Raw genomic sequence first — 16453 nt, forward strand, 5'->3', positions numbered from 1 at the left:
ATGTCTCTTAATTTTTCCAGGGTTTTGTGAAACACTTAGCAGTTGGTATACCTGAATAATTTTTCATACCTGACATTCAGTTAAGTTTAAGCAGCATTATTATTGTTAGTTAAGGTACTGAGATGATTCTGGATTTGCCTGGATTGGATTTTTATGTTTCAGGTGCTCCAGGGGTGCCATTTGGCAGCAAAAGACACTTTTTTGAAGAGTTTCAATCTTCACAAATAGTCCCTCAGAGTCTGAAGTGCTGTGCATTGCAACGTGGAGCTCCTCCCTGGCGAAGTTCCATTGTTTTTATCAACACAGATCTGAGAATGAATAACGGAGAAAAGAGAAGAGTCCGATGACATAAATTTGCCAAATGAGGTGTTCTTGTGAAACGAATTAAGTGTAATCTGAGTTGTAGACTGCGAGTTGTAGTGTGGCCAATAAACCAAACTGTATCCAGAGTACATAGCTTTTCTTCTTCATAAGAAAAGTAGCATTAAAGGAAAAACAGCTAGAAGAACTGGAAGTTTCGTCTGGTATAAGATAAAAGCACACTTCAAGACTGGGAAACCTTCACAACAGCCAGGCAGGAAATAGAGTCAGTTATTATGAGCAACACAGCAATTAGACTATTCATCTGAAGATTGATACTATGCCAACACCAACAATCATTGTACAAGTTTCCATAGGCACACCACAAGCTTATGACAAGGAAACAGAATATATATAAGAAAATACAGAGACTGAAGAATACGTGAAGGGCAATGAAAATTTGATATTCTTAGGTGGCTAGAATACCACTGAAGGGAAGGGAATGGAAGTGTTATTGGGGGCTATGAACTGGGAGGAACGAACAAGAGGGGATAGAGACTTTTAGAGCTCCAACATGCATTAAAATTAGTTATACTGAACACATCTTCCAAGTTCATTAAATTTCAGGCATGCAGCAGCACATATAAAATTTCTTCCACTGATATTTCAGCCGCATATTGTCCGGCCATCCTCAGAGTAAGTCATAAGACTGATGACACGGTGCCAAGCGTAACCTTATATGCTCCACTGCAGCGGTACACACCTGCGAGTTACAGACGCTGATCGGCAGCAAATGGATATGCTTACTCATGCACTGCCTGTGGCGAAGGCGTTCAGACATTCAATTTGCTTATCGATGTACATTCGGCGGTGATGACACCATGAAGACTTCTCTGCAGTTTAATAATCCCAAGAGCCGGATTCCATGCTTTGTCCACATTAAAACCATTATCCCTATTTATTAAATTGTTAGCTAATCCAATCTCTATAACTTGAAGACAGAATCCCAAAAGGAAGAGGTGGATGTTAGAATCTTCACATCACTGTAGTCCACGGAATGCCCTGTATCCATACAATGTTCGGCCACAGCTGATTTGTCTGGTTGTGATAAGCGTACATATCTTCAATGTCCCATGCATCTCTCATGAACGGAGCGTGACTTCTCACAATTTCCTCAAGGAATCTGATACACATCCGCCTTATGAAGCAATAAATCGTCCTTTACAGAGATGAGTAAAGCTGCAATTTTCGTGGGAGGCCAGAAGATCTCCTTAACACAGTGTTTCTCGAGAATTCAGCCTATCTTCGAGGAAAGAGTAGCCACACTGTGTTAAAGTGACCTTCCAGCCTACCATGAAAATTGCAGTGGAAGAAATTTTATTTGCACAGCTGCATGCCCGAAATTTAATGGATTATTCATTGCACCGCAAAAGGTTGAAAATGCACACTACCTTCCACAATTACAAGGGAAAAGGTATATTGGGAAAGACCAGAAGTCACAGGGAGATAACTAACTGGACTATATCGTGTTCCGACAATGATCTACAAATCAAATTTAGGATAACAACGAGGTGACAAAAGTCATGGGATACCTCCTAATATTGTGTCAAACTTCCTTTTGATCGGCATAGTGCAATGACTCGACACGCCATGGATTCAACAAGCTGCTCGAAGTCTCCTACAGAAAAACTGAGCCATACAACTTCTACAGCCATCCATAATTGCGAAAGTGTTGCTGATACAGGATTTTATGCATGACCTGACCTCTCGATTATGCCCACAGATGTTTGGTAGGATTCATGTTGAGTGATCTAGGTGGCCAAATCATTCACTTGAATTGTCCAGAATGTTCTTCAAGCCAAACGCGAACAACTGTGGCTAGGTGACAAGACACTGTTTGGGAATGTGAAATCCACGTAGCCAAACATAAGCACTTCCAGTCAATGGTCAGATCAGTTCAGTTGGATTGGTTGGTTAGTTGGTCTGCGGTACCAAGGAACCAAACTACAGGGTCATCAGTCCCTTTTTCCTGATACAAGCAAGGCTCAAGGTACAAAAACACCCTAAATACGTTTGAGAAAGTAAAATGGAGAAAAGGAATGGGGAACCACACCTAAAAAGAAAACAAATGGAACAAACAAAAAATGGGGAAAACATACACCACAAGAAAAAGTAGAAGGAGATATTAAAACAATAGAGCAGATGGTTTGGGCCGGCTGATCACAATTTAAAAAAAGGAGAATGAGCCAGACACTCTGCAACACATTAATCTGTCCACCACAAAAAGACACAGCAAGATGAAACGAGGATTACCCAGAAAGAAATACAACACTTTTTTTTCTCAACAGAAAACAATGCTATGAATTTGAAATGTTACGTATGTATCATTTGCATTCTCCTGAGTGAGCACGCCAAGTTTATGTTAAAAGCAACTTGCCATCATTGAATTTTTCACTGCAGAGAAAGAACCTGTGGGAAATATTCACAAACACTTGTGCAAAGTCTATGGAGCATCTGCTGTCGACATAAGTACAGTTAGTCACTAGGCACGGAGGATGAGGTTATCGGCAGGCAGTTCGGCAGAGCTCCACGATTTGCAGTGGTCGGGGAGACAATCCATGGCTGTCAGACCTGACCTAGCCCCCTCGGATGTCCACTTGTTTGGACTAACTGAAGGATGCCATTCGTGGAAGACATTTTGAGGATGATGAGGAGGTGATTCACACAGTGAAGCACTGGCTCCACCACCAGGACAAGGATTGGTACCAACAGGGCATACACATCATTGTTTCGCACTGGAGGAAGGCCATGGAACGAGATGGAGATTACGTGGAAAAATAGGGTTTGTAAATAAAACACCATTCTTTTGTGTGTGTAATTCTCTGTTCAATAAAGAATTGTTGAAGGAAAAAATGCGGTGAATTACTTTCTAGGCAACCCTCACAAGTCAGCTGCTGAGTCATCATCCCCTAACACCAGGAGTAGTGAGTCATGGAGATTAACAGTCCTTCACAGGGTGTCTAGGATGAGACAGTCCAGCAAAATGTGGACCACCATGAAACAGGAACCACAACAACAAAATGGTGGGTCCTTACGTCACTGGAGATGACCATGAGTCAGCCAAGTATGGTCGATGCGGAGTCGGCAAAGGACAGTGGAGGCCTTGCAAGAGACCTGCATGGAGAAGCTCCACAGATCTGTAATCTCCTTTATCAGTCATAGTTTGTTTGGTGAAGTCCGAGTTAGCCATTCCGTATTCCAGATTCCTAAAACTTTAGAGCATAATACCGATTGAAGGTCTGTTTCTGGAATATCGATCTCAAGAGTTGGTTTACTGGTAGCCAGTTTGGCCACACTATCGGCGAGTTCATTCCTCGGGATCCTGACGTGGCCTGGGATCCAGACAAAGGTCACTGAGCATCCCCACTGTTCGAGGGCATACAGGGAATCCTGAATAGCAATGATCAAGGGATGATGGAGGTAACACTGGTCGAGAGCTTGCAAGAACCCACCGGTGCAGGAATGGATAAGTCCAAGAGCACAAGGGGTGGTACCAACTTCACAGTGAAAACACAACAGCCATCCGGCAAAGAGCACAGTTCAGTATGCTCCATGTGAGTATAAGCAACGCCCATGTGACCAGCAACCATCAAGCCATCAGTATAGACTACTTATGAACCACAGGATGTGACAAGGATGGAGAAAAATTGGTGAGAGAGGGCCTCGGGAGGGACTGAGCCTTTTGGACCTTGTGACAGATTAAGACAAAACTGTGGCTGAGGGATGCACCATGGAGGTGTACGTGAGTGGGCCAGGAGGAGATGTGGCAGAGGAATCACCTGGAGGTCACAGAGGTCGGACCGGATGCATATGACAATCATAATCCCTGATCTGGGCCACCTTCACTGGAGATGGATATCCCGTGTTTGGAAAGAGAATATGGTAGTTTGGATGTTTAGGGGAGCTGTGAACACATGTAGCATAACTGACAAGCCGTTGTCAGCGTCTGATCCAAAATAGAGGGACCTCAGCCTCAATGAGTAAGCTGTTTGAAAAGCTAGTTCGAACAGGGCTAGTTTGAAAAGTTCCTATCACAAGTCGAACTCTGCAGCGGTGTCCACTACCCGCAACACTGAGCGTGATGCTGAATTGTATGCCACACTCTCATAATCAAGATCGGACTACATCAGGGTTTTGTAAAGCTGCAGAAGAGTAATGCAATCTGCACCCCAGCTAGTGTTATTCAGGCACCAAAGTATATGAAGGTGCAGCAAGCACTCATGCTTAAGGTGGGGAAGATAAGGAATCCATGTTAACCGAGGGCTGAAGACCAGTCCTAAAAAGCAATAAGTCACCACCACATTGAGTAGTTGGTCACTGAGGTAAAGTTCTGGTTGTGGACGAATGGTATGACGCCGACAGAAGTGCGTGATCCGAGTCTTGACGGCTGAAAACCGAAAGTTATGGATGAGTGCCCATGCCTGCACTTTTCATATGACACCTTGCAGTCAACATTCAGTGACACCCACACACTAGGATCAATAGTAGAGGCAAAAGTCATCAGCATACATGGAGGGTGATACTGAGCACCCCACAGCTGCTGTTAGACCATTGATGGCTACTAGAAAGAGAGGGGCACTCACTAGAGAGCCCTGCAGGACCCCATTCTCTTGGATATGGAAAGGGGGGGGGGGGGGGTACTGTGGGAAGCACTGACTCGAACCCACAAAGTACGGTGCAACAAGAAGTTCTCGATAAAAATCGGGAGTGGATCCCAGAGACCCCACTCGTGTAAGGTAGCAAGGATGTGGTGTCATAAGCCTTTTGCAAGTTGAAGAACGTGTTGGTGTCGAGAAAAAGCTGTTTGCATAGCAGAATACAGGTAAACCAGATAATCAGTAGTGGAATGGCCTTGGCAAAAACCACCCTAGGACGGAGCCAGAAGACTTCAAGAAACAAGGAGCCAACACAGCTGCCTGCTCATCATGCATTAAAGTAACTTACAGAGAACATTGGTGAGACTTATTGGGCAATAACTGTTCATCTCTAGAGGGTGCTTACCCGGTTTCAGCCACTGTGATGGGAACTCGTCTTCGCCCCAGATGTAGTTAAAGATGGCAAGTATACGACACTGACAATCCACCAGGGGTGCTCGATCATTTGGTTGTGGATGCTGTCCGGCCCAGGTACTGTATCAGGGCAGTGGGCTAGGACACTGATGAATTCCCACTCGCTTAATGGAGTATTATATGGATCCACGTGGCACGTAATAAAAGATAATTGCTTTCGCTCCACCCGCTGGTTTAGGACACAAAAGGCTGTTTGATAATTTTCAGACACCGAGGCTCAAGCATAAGGCACAGCAAAATGTTCGCAACGGTGTGTGTGTCAGTGCAGACAGTGCCATTCTACCAGGTACTCCTACGGTGTCTGGTATCTGTAGACACATCTGATCTTCACCCAAACCTGCAAAGCAGACGTAGGCCTATGTGGTCCGATGGTTGAAACATACGTTCCCAGCATGCTTGCTTCAATCGTTTAATTAGGTGGTGGACCCTTCCATGGAGCCATTAAAAGGCAATGAGGTGCTCCATTGATGGGTCCCACTTACGGTGCTGGCCTCTGTGACTTTTGGTGACCACCAACGTAAAGTCTGCCATTGAGGCGGGCCTGAGGAACAAGGGATCACTAAATCAGCTGCTGAAAGAATGGCTGTAGTTGTATTTTGGACTGTCTCATTAATATCCCCATGCGGTGGAGAACCAACAGCAGCAACAACAGAGGCAAAAGCACCCCAGTCAACACTGTTGAGAGCCCATCTGGGCAGGCATCCAGGGGAGTGATGCTGAGGCAGGGACAGGGAGATCAGGAAGTGGTCAATACATGCAGGTCATTGCAAACTCTTCAGTGGGTGGATGGGAGAACAAAAGGGCTGCAAATAAAAGGTCAATGGCCGTGCACCACAATGAAGTGTGTAATATCCTGAAACGCCCTTACCCACACAGTCAAGGCCTTCAAAGGTATATCACCTGCCTCAAGATGACGGGGTGTTTGTGTTGTTCTCATCATTTCGTCAGCATTCATTAAAGGGCGAGATTGGACTGAGCAAAGGTTGGGAATTTGTATGGGCGCTGATAACCGCGCAGTTTAGTGCCCTACAAACCAAACATCATCATCATCCAAATGTGTATTAATTAAGAGGCACAAGTTCACTATATAAAGTGTCCAGAACATATGTGCAAACTCCACCCAAACACCCTGTCATAGGTAGCACGATTTTTATAACAACCCCAATATTCATGAAGGGCTGGAGTCCACGTCTTGTGAAAGGATGCAGAAGGTACGGGAAGTGTTTAAAAGCTGTCACAGTTCAGAAAGGTGGTGGAAAAACCGGTACAATTCCACTGGATAATAATGCTGTCGATGTACTGTGAGGCCATGAAGGGATCAAGGAGGTAGGTTATGGCCTAGGGTTATCTGCTGATGCAGGTTGAGGGCTTATGGCATCAATATACATAGGTTCTTGGATCAGTTGTGCGGTGTAAATTGGGGCCTCAGGACCACCGGAATCTCCATATCAGCCACAGGGATAGAAGAGGTGGGGTCTGATCGTCTGGGGGCCACCATAATGTCTGCCTTCTAGGAGGACTTTTTCTTGTCTTTCCTCTCCTTAGAGGACTTTCGACGATTGCAGGGGCTTTTCTGAATCAGTTTTAGGCAAAGATAATCGTAAGCCCTGTGACTGGCAGGCCACTGGCTCGTGTTTGGTTGTAGACCAGTGGAAACCTTGGAAGAATGTGTCCTGAGGGACCCCCTCCCTGCCAAGAGAAGCTGAAAGAAGGTGATTCGTCTCTGGCTGAGAGATGGGGACCAATGTCCCTGGTTAGTGTGAAGCCACTAATACCAAAGTAAATGTGGAGCAAGCAGCAAGAGGGGGGTCCGCCAACCATCAGGGAGGCAGACATGGTTGAGCGGCCCTGAGGGATCACCGTAGGAGGTGTAACACGCAGGAGTACCATCACCTAAGTGGGCGATATCACAGCTGTGGCATATGACACTGTTTCACTTGCTGGTTGCAACTGTTCGTAATACTTCTTGGCCTACTGGTTAGTTCAGTTTGTCCAGAGTCTTGTATTTCTATATTTTCTTTTCTCTCTAGAAAACAGTGCAGTCTAGTGAGCAGCGAGAATGGTGAATGGTCATTTCCACAGCTGACACAGATAGGGGGTGAAGCACAAGGAGTGTTGCATGCAGCACTCATTCACAATCTCTACAGGCGGGGCTAGCATTGCAATGCGAAAACATGTGCCCAAATTTCAAACACTTGAAGCATGGCAGAAGGGGGAGGGGGAGGAGGAGGGAAATGTATGGTTTCACATGCATCAGTATACAATCACCATGACCTTCTCAGGCAATGAATCACCCTCAAAGGCAAAGATGAAAGCACTGGTGACAACCCTATTGTCCTTTGGCTCTCTATGTACACAACGGACAAAGTGTACAGCCCGTCACTCCAAGTTGATTCATAGCTCTTCATCAAACTGCAAGAGCAAGTCTCGGTGGAAAATGATTCCCTGAACAAGATTTAGACCATAATGGGGAGAGACAGCTTGTTACAAGCAAGCAGCGCCCATGATTGGCAGGGGATCAATAACAGAACCCAGTAAGTAGTCCTCGATAACAAGTGTCTTATCAGGAGTGTTCGTCAGGAATGCCCCAGGGAAGTGTGAAAGGACCTATTTTGTGCTCAATATAAATAAATGATTTTGCGGACTGGATGGTTAGCAATCTGGGGTTGTTTGCTTATGATACCATGGTGTATGGTAAGGCGTCAAAGTTGAGTGACTGAAGGAAGATACATGACTTCCACAAAATTTTCAATTAATGTAATGAATGGCAGCTAGCTCTAAATATTAAAAATGCAAGTTAATGTGGATGAGTAGCAAGAACAAACAATTAATGTTTGGATACAGTATTACTACTGTCCTGTTTGATACAGTCAAGTCATTTAAATATTTGAGTGTAATGTTGCAAAGCAATTTGAGATAGAATGAGCATATGAGAACTGTGGTAGGGAAGGCAAATGGTCAACTTCGGTTTATTGGGAGAATTTTAGGAAAGTGTAATTCACCTGTAAAGGAGACCGCTTATAGAACACTGATGTGGCCTATTCTTGAGTGCTGCTCGAACGTACGGGATCTGTACCAGGGGAAGACATCATCAAAGCAATTCATAGGCAGGCTGCAAGATTTATTACTCGTAGGTTCAAACAACATATAAGTGTTACGGAGATGCTTCAGTAACTCAAATGGAAATCCCTGTAGGGAAGGCAACGTTCTTTCCGAGAAACACTATTGAGAAAATTTAGAGAACCGGCATTTGAAGCTAACTGCTGAACAATTTTACTGCCGCCAACATACATTGCGCATAAGGACCATGAAGATAAGGTACAATAAATCAGGGCTACTATGGAGGCATAGAGACAACTGTTTTTCCCACACTCTACTTGCCAGTGGAACAGGAAAGGAAATTACTAGCAGCAGTACAGGGTATCCTCTGCTATGCACTGTACAGTGTCTTGTGGACTATCTATGAAGATGCAGATATAGAGACGGTTGGAACTTCCTCAAACTTATCTTCTAAATTCTCCACAAAGAATAAGGGCTTTGCGGCCACGAAGGAATCACCATTACTCCTCGTGCAAAGCAAGCATTGCGGCGAGCATTTCTCTGCATTCTGCTTAGCCCTACGTCCCTCCCACAGCAATGTAAGGGAAGGGAACATTTTAGGATTGTATCTCTCTGCAATAAAAGATGACTTTCCTTCCATGGAGACTGCTGGAGCTGTATGGCCACCAGCGGTAGATAAATTCATCCGCTTCATTTGCAGCTCATCCACCATGGTGCCATCCACTCCTAAATCAGGCTCTCCAAACGGATACTGCCCAGCCTCATCATAGCTACCTGGCCAGTAATCTGTTGATCAGAGTCCCCATGCCCCAATCATGATGGTCATATATACCTTGGCACACATGGGGAGTTTTCAGCTCGACTACTAACATTGCAATCCCTGTGTGATCAGGAGGCTACCACCATGCAGGTACTTGGTGACCCCCCCCCCCCCCTCCCCCACAAGTAGATGGCTATCATGCTCAGTTTTGGGTGTTCTGCTTTATTAAAGCAAAGGGTGCAAAGACAGAAAGGTGCAAAGGTAGGGCATACACCACACTGGGCAACCTTGCCTGCACAATCTGCATTTCTGATGAATTTTGAACATGGGGGCAGGTCAAACCTAACAATGGGGACCAATGTGTTTATTTAATGAAAAGTTGTAGTAAATGCCGGAAAAGGAAACTCAAATCCCAGTCATAAACCAGGTCCAAGCAGGGTAACCAGAGGAGAGGCACAGGGGGAAAGGGAAACAGCCTATAAACAGATTGGCATACGAATGTGCCACGCAAGTAAATTTCACACAATTGGCATACTTAGCTGGCCTGTAATTTTTTTCAACATTGTCTTGCACCTCTGGAAATTGGTAGTTTTACCAGCTTTTATTTGGGTCATTGGATGCATCAAAAGAAAGAAATCTTAGACAATCCAATTAAAATGCTACTTTTCTGTGTTAAACTGACAAGGAATTACCCCTAACAAAACATGAGCCATACAAATATACATTAAAATTCATTAGTCTACATAATGTGTTTTAAATGACATTCTGAACAATGATATGAAATACTTAAATATAGAAATGGAAATCCAATTCCAAAAGTCCATGCAGTTTTTCATTTGCAATCATATCTTAAGACTCAATTTTTAAAAAAAATTATCAGCCTGATACCAGCTCTGCCTGAAAGTATTTTGCATATTTAGGAACTCAGTGTTTGAACCATAAAAATTTAAGTTGCTTTTCTGGGTTCTTAGAGGTCAAGCAGAGTTATTAAATTTTTTTCCCATAAAAGTGTAGCCTTTATCTGGTATGAGGAAAAATTTGACTGGTGTGCTGAAAATAAACTAAGTTACACCTTTTTTCTGAAGTAAAGCAGCCTGGACATTGAGAAGTTTCAGCAAAAGCATTTATGTATGCTTTTTGGAAACTTTGGCATATTTTCCTCCAATAACTTTATGAAATATGTGAAAGAAATAATTTTACACTAATTATTACCATGGTTAAAATAACAAGTAAAAAACAGTTTCATTCAAATCAGAGGCAGTGGATGTTGGGCCTGGATGAAATTAGTTGAAATGACCATTATTTCATCACATAAGACATTTGTTGATTTTCAGTTCATTTCTGTGTCCATTGATAGAAAACACATTAAAATTTTTATTTCATTAGAAAGCCTACAATATTGGGAATTATTTCAGACCAAAATAAGGTTCCCAACAGGCTGGAGAAATGTGATATAAACATGTTTCAATGAACAGGTAATTTTCTCAGAAAGTGGAAAGCGACATACATTAAGACCCCAAGTTAAAAGAATATTGCTGTATATAAGTAGCATTCTGCATGTACGTCTTACAGAGGCCAGTTATCAGAACATCACTACATTGAAAATTCAATATAAAAAGAAGTTTTATTGCTAGATCAATAAAAATCTGCGGAAGTTATTATGTTGTAAGTACAAGCAAATGTACAAAGTTCAATGAAAATCTGAAACAGCGGGTGACATGATCCTGGTGATTTGATTTGGGATGACCCATCCATTACAAATAAAAACAACAAGTAAAATGAAATCGCCATCCACAAACAACACACCACACGAACAATTCCAAACCTGAAACCTATCTACTGCCCACAGCTATCAACATCAAAATAACCCACTACCAAACTGCCACAAACTCTTCCCATATTATTATCACAAAAAATGCTCAAGGATTCCAACATCTTTAACACCACTCACAAACAATTGACAAACTAATGCACTGTGTCACCATGTAGTCACACAACCCAACACAGGTCAAAGCAGGTAAAGGGTTTTGAAAGTTAAAAGTAGACCTAAATTTGGAATAAACCAGGGAAAAAAAGACATAAAAAAGAAAAAAAATCCCCAATAATCATAGTTTCCATGTGATAGGCCATTCTTTGAGTATGATTTTGGAAAAAAGATTTTGGCGATTATCACGTTCACTTTAAGTGATATTCAATGCAATGCTGATATTTTTCTTGCCTTGATGTGACTGCTTATAGATATTATGTAACACTACTAACAATCTTTATGCTTTAGAGTATGTAACCACCAAACTTCACAGATTGAGTGATAAACGAAGCATATTAATTTATTTTCAAAATTTCAGTAAATGTCATTTCGCATAATCACAGTGTCAAAAATGTCAAACTACTCAAATCTGAAAACGGGGAGTGATACAAAATTTCGTAGGGGTAGGCCTGCTTATCTCTGTTGGAAGAACAAACAAATCAAGATTAATCAAAATCTTAAATGGTGGGTGTTCTGACTCGAAATATAAAATTGTTAATGTTTGATTAAGGCAAGTCTTTGATGGTTGGCTAAGAAGATACAAGTCGCTTGTTATTTTTCCACATACAAAATCAAAGTGGTTCACTCAATGAAGATCTTCACTCGGATACACGCTAACAAGGGAACCTCCCCATTGCACCCCCCTCAGATTTAGTTATAAATTGACACAGCGGATAAGCCTTGAACAACTGAACACAGATCAATCGAGAAAACAGGAAGAAGTTGTGTGGAATTATGAAAAAAACAAGCAAAATATACAAACTGAGTAGTCCATGCGCAAGATAGGCAACATCAAGGACAGCGTGAGCTCAGGAGCGCCGTGGTCCCACAGTTAGCGTGAGCAGCTGCGGAACGAGACGTCCTTGGTTCAAGTATAACCTCAAGTGAAAAGTTTAATTTCTTTATTTTCGCAAAGTTATGATCTGTCCGATTGTTCATTGACATCTCTGTTCACTGTAACAAGTTTAGTGTCTGTGTTTTGCAACCGCACCGCAAAACCATGCGATTAGTAGACGAAAGGACGTGCCTCTCCAATGGGAATCAAAAACATTTGATCGCAAGGTCATAGGTCAACTGATACCTCAACAGGAAAACACGTCTGATATATTCTATACGACACTGGTGACGGTATGTGCGTCACATGACAGGAATATGTTGTCGACTCACCTAACTTCTACACTTGGCGAATGGGCAAAAAGATTCTTCTACCTTGCCCAACTTGGGTTTTCTTGTGGATGTGATAATCTCTCCCAAAAAAGTGATGAAAACATAAGAGTTTGTCACATAAACTGCAACAAATTATTGCAACAGTTTCACAGTCGCACAGTTTTCCCTGTGCTCTGTCAAAACGTACGTTTTTAACGTTTTCAAATTTTTCCGTGTGTAGACCGTCAAATCCTGCATATGTCCAAGCAAATCTGAACATGTCCTGGAATTTTGGAGAGCAAAATTGATTACGTGTGAGTGCCTGAACTTTGATAATTGTCTGAAAATAAAAAATTAAACTTTTCACTCCAGGGAAGACTTGAACCAAGGACCTCTCATTCTGCAGCTGCTCATGCTAATCACGGGACCACAGCACTCCTGAGCTCACACTATCCTTGATATTGCCTATCTTGCGCATGGACTACTCAGTTTGTATGTTTTATTTTTTTCATAGTTCCACACAACTTCTTCCTTTTTTCTCGATTGATCTGTGTTCAGTCTTTCAAGGCCTATCCACCGTGCCAACTTATAACTAAATCTGAGGGTGGTGCGATGGGGAGGTTCCCTTGTAAGAAATTAGTGAACACCACTCATGTTACTTTAGTCATTACACCCCCATACATTATTTGTATTGCTGTGGTATTAACAACCACTTTCAAAAGTCCACTCACCTACAGCCCATACCAGGTCCTACAAACAGGCCACTAAAACCACAAAAAGAAAAGGAAGTGATCCCAGAAATGAGCTGCAGTTTGTTCCTATAATTCTCCACCATTTGATGACAAACCTGCAGTGGCTCAAAAACTGGCTAATGGGAAAATAAAAATTTATGAAAGAGTGATAGGTGTTCTTCTGTTCCGTATTACCATAATGACTAAGACACAATAGCGACATTATTTGAGTTAATACTACTGTAATGGTGAGTAAAATAAGGCATCTTTGTGTTCAACCATTGTACCAGTGCAGTCTACACATGGTTCAATGCTAACATGTTGACAATTTGAATAAACCAAATTACAGAAAAATTTGGAAAATGAATCAAATTCATGACCTTAAATCCTTAAGATTGGGAATCAGTAAGATTACAAACTACAAATTTAACTATAAAATCATACCAAGACTTGCATGAAAAATACCATGTAATGAAATGTTCATAGTGACTCAATTCAGCATGTTTCGCTCTGACAGCCATTTCAAAAATTTGATTCAGAAAAGGTATTAACACTGGCATATTTTGGATAATTCCACTCCCTCAAAACCAATGGAAAAATATTCCAGGGCATAACTGACAGCCACCATAAAAGAAACTTGCTATTATACAGAAAATACCTACAGTATTTGAAATACATCACATAGCTCTACAAGGCACACACTGCAAAGTTCACTTTAAAAAGCTGTGAATACTGACAGCGCAAAAACAATGTGCATGATGATTATGAGCTTTAAGCTCTACAAACCTACAGTGACTTACCATAATAACAACTATGTCTCCCTCCATGAAAAGCAAATATGATCTCATGCTCAGAGACATGAGCTGCATTGGTGCCTTACTTTATAATGCACTGTTGGCATACATCCATGGAAATGGAAGAGAGAGTGGTTTTGGAGCAGAACCAATAGCAACTCTGCTTGTGGAACTTATTTTAAATGGATATGCCATCTTATACAAATACTAACTAGGCCTACTTATGATTATGCTAAGTATATTTTTACAATGATAACAGGGGTATGTCTGTGGTGTATTTAAAAATGAATGTTCCTAGTGCTAGTTTTCAGTTTTCTTTATAATAGGCATAACTGTATATGCGTCAGTTTGAAAATATGAATCCTTGACAAGGAAATTAATGAAGTAAGTCAGCAGATATTCTTTTGTTTTTATTTGGATCTGTCACAGAAAGATTCCATGTACCGGTAATGTAATCGCTTATGGTTTTTGTGCATAATTTAAGATTCTAATTCTAGTCTCCAAAAACATACACCATTAGGTCTTTTACAACAAAGCTAAGTGGAAGAAGAGCTGGGTTCAAATCCTCAGCTGATTATCCACACTTTGGTTTCTCTCGGATGAAGGTTGTGATAGTTTTATTTAAAAATCCACGATCGACTTTCTTTTTCGTCCTGTTCAAAAAGGTTAGTCACTTTACCTACAGATTAATTTGACGAGTAAATATCACTATGCCGTACTTGGTACGTCGTGTATCATTGATCTTATAGACTGAATCACTTGGATTATACGGAACTGGGTTGTCTGATGTGTTAATACAACGAATGACGCACAATGCGGCATCTAACACTACAGTGGAGAATATAATACTGTGGCACCCCCTAAAGTACTTTTGACATAAAGTGAAAGTTCTCCTAAATAAATTCATCAAGTTTAGTACCCCACGGAAGAAATGATAAAACAGCGATAATATTTTTGATATGTAACAAATCTGATGTGTAACAACTATGTGTTTTACTGATTAAGAACATAGAAAATCAACACATATAACAACTGATCAAAGACTGTAATATTTTTGGTACGATAATACTGTAAACGCTTCTTACCTCGCCATCTTCCAGCTCACTGCCATCAGTATTGTCCATTTTCTAGCGTTGTCTACTATACCCGCTTCAGTTTATAAAATATTACGCGTACATGCATTGCAGTCCTACGCCTGTGCAAAATGCAACTGACAAATGTTTGACAGCAAGCTCCTACAATTACTGTAAGTTCAACTACAGCTTCCAGTAGCAAAACTCACTGACTATATAATACTACCCACGAAAATACGCTCAATCAAAACTCATTACATGCAACAATGCATATTGTCAATTCTTCGTAACAACAATCATTACACCAAGTTAAACTTCCTTCCCTCACAGACCACACAACACACCAAGCATAGAGCACAGTAAAGTGAATGATAAGCTTTGAACATCGATACTCGAATCCTTCTGTAATACCACAGTTAATGATTTCTTTTTCCTCATGTTAACTGCCAGTTTGATTTATTTTTCTCCAGTCAACGACTAATTACTCATAACGTAACAGTTATGAAGCATATGGAACGTAGCTCGTTTCACACGAATAAATTTATTTCATCTATTAATATGTCCAAATTAGAAATACAAAATTACATCGCAAAACACAAGAGTTAGATTTAGGCGTAGATTGAAAGTGCGAAACTGGAATCATGTTATAGTCCCCATAGGCTTCCAAATGTGTTGAACATGCCTTAGGCACATTTACCAGCATTCTCTTTGAAAATTTTGAAGTCTACTGCACAAAAATTACAAAACGTAATAAAATTAACCTAAGGAGACAGGGTTATAAACTTTACACAAGTGTTTCACATCTCAATTGCAGAAATTAAGATTTTTAGTTGTGTTATAACAGGATTTAGAGATACACAGTCAATAAACAGCTCGTATTAGTCTCATGAAACAATAAGGAACAAAAAATATATGTTGTAACTCACTGAAACAAGGCATTTTTCCGGATAGCCTGAAATATACTATTGTTAAACCATTGTATAAAAAAGGGGATAGGGCTGGTGCTAACAACTATTGTCCAATCTCACTTCTGACAGTTTTATTTAAAATTCTTGAAAAAATAATGCATTCAAAAGTAGTTTCATATATCTGGAAAAATGAAGTACTAATAAAATCTCAATTTGGTTTTCAGAAAGGCTTTTTAGCGGAAAATGCTGTATATACTTCTACTAACCAAATATTAAATGCCCTGAATAACCTAACATCACTCATTGCAATTTTTTGTGATCTCTCAAGAACTTTTGACTGTGTGAATCATAAAATTCTTAAGTACTGTGGTATGAGTGTGACAGTGCACGAATGGTTTAATTCATATTTAACTGGAAGAATGCAGAAGGTTGAAAATGACAGTAGAGACAAAATGCAAAAATCAGCAGAGTCGTCTCACTGGGGAAATATCAAGAATAGTGCCCACAGGGTTAAGTCCTGGGTCCC

The 16453-nt window shown here is 41.2% G+C and overlaps 1 protein-coding gene across 1 annotated transcript in view; it reads right to left on the reverse strand.

Annotated features, from left to right (window-relative positions):
* The window catches only part of LOC124616116 (phosphorylated adapter RNA export protein), a 112938-nt gene extending 97544 nt beyond the window's left edge, over nt 1-15394 (reverse strand). Inside the window, exon 1 of the mRNA XM_047144380.1 lies at nt 15032-15394. Coding sequence (XP_047000336.1) covers nt 15032-15070 — 39 coding nt within the window. The 5' untranslated portion in view covers nt 15071-15394. The remainder of the gene's footprint in view (nt 1-15031) is intronic.
* Nucleotides 15395-16453: the final 1059 nt, after the last annotated feature.

This window comes from Schistocerca americana, chromosome 5 (assembly GCF_021461395.2).
Source record: "Schistocerca americana isolate TAMUIC-IGC-003095 chromosome 5, iqSchAmer2.1, whole genome shotgun sequence".
NCBI classification, from domain to species: domain Eukaryota; kingdom Metazoa; phylum Arthropoda; class Insecta; order Orthoptera; family Acrididae; genus Schistocerca; species Schistocerca americana.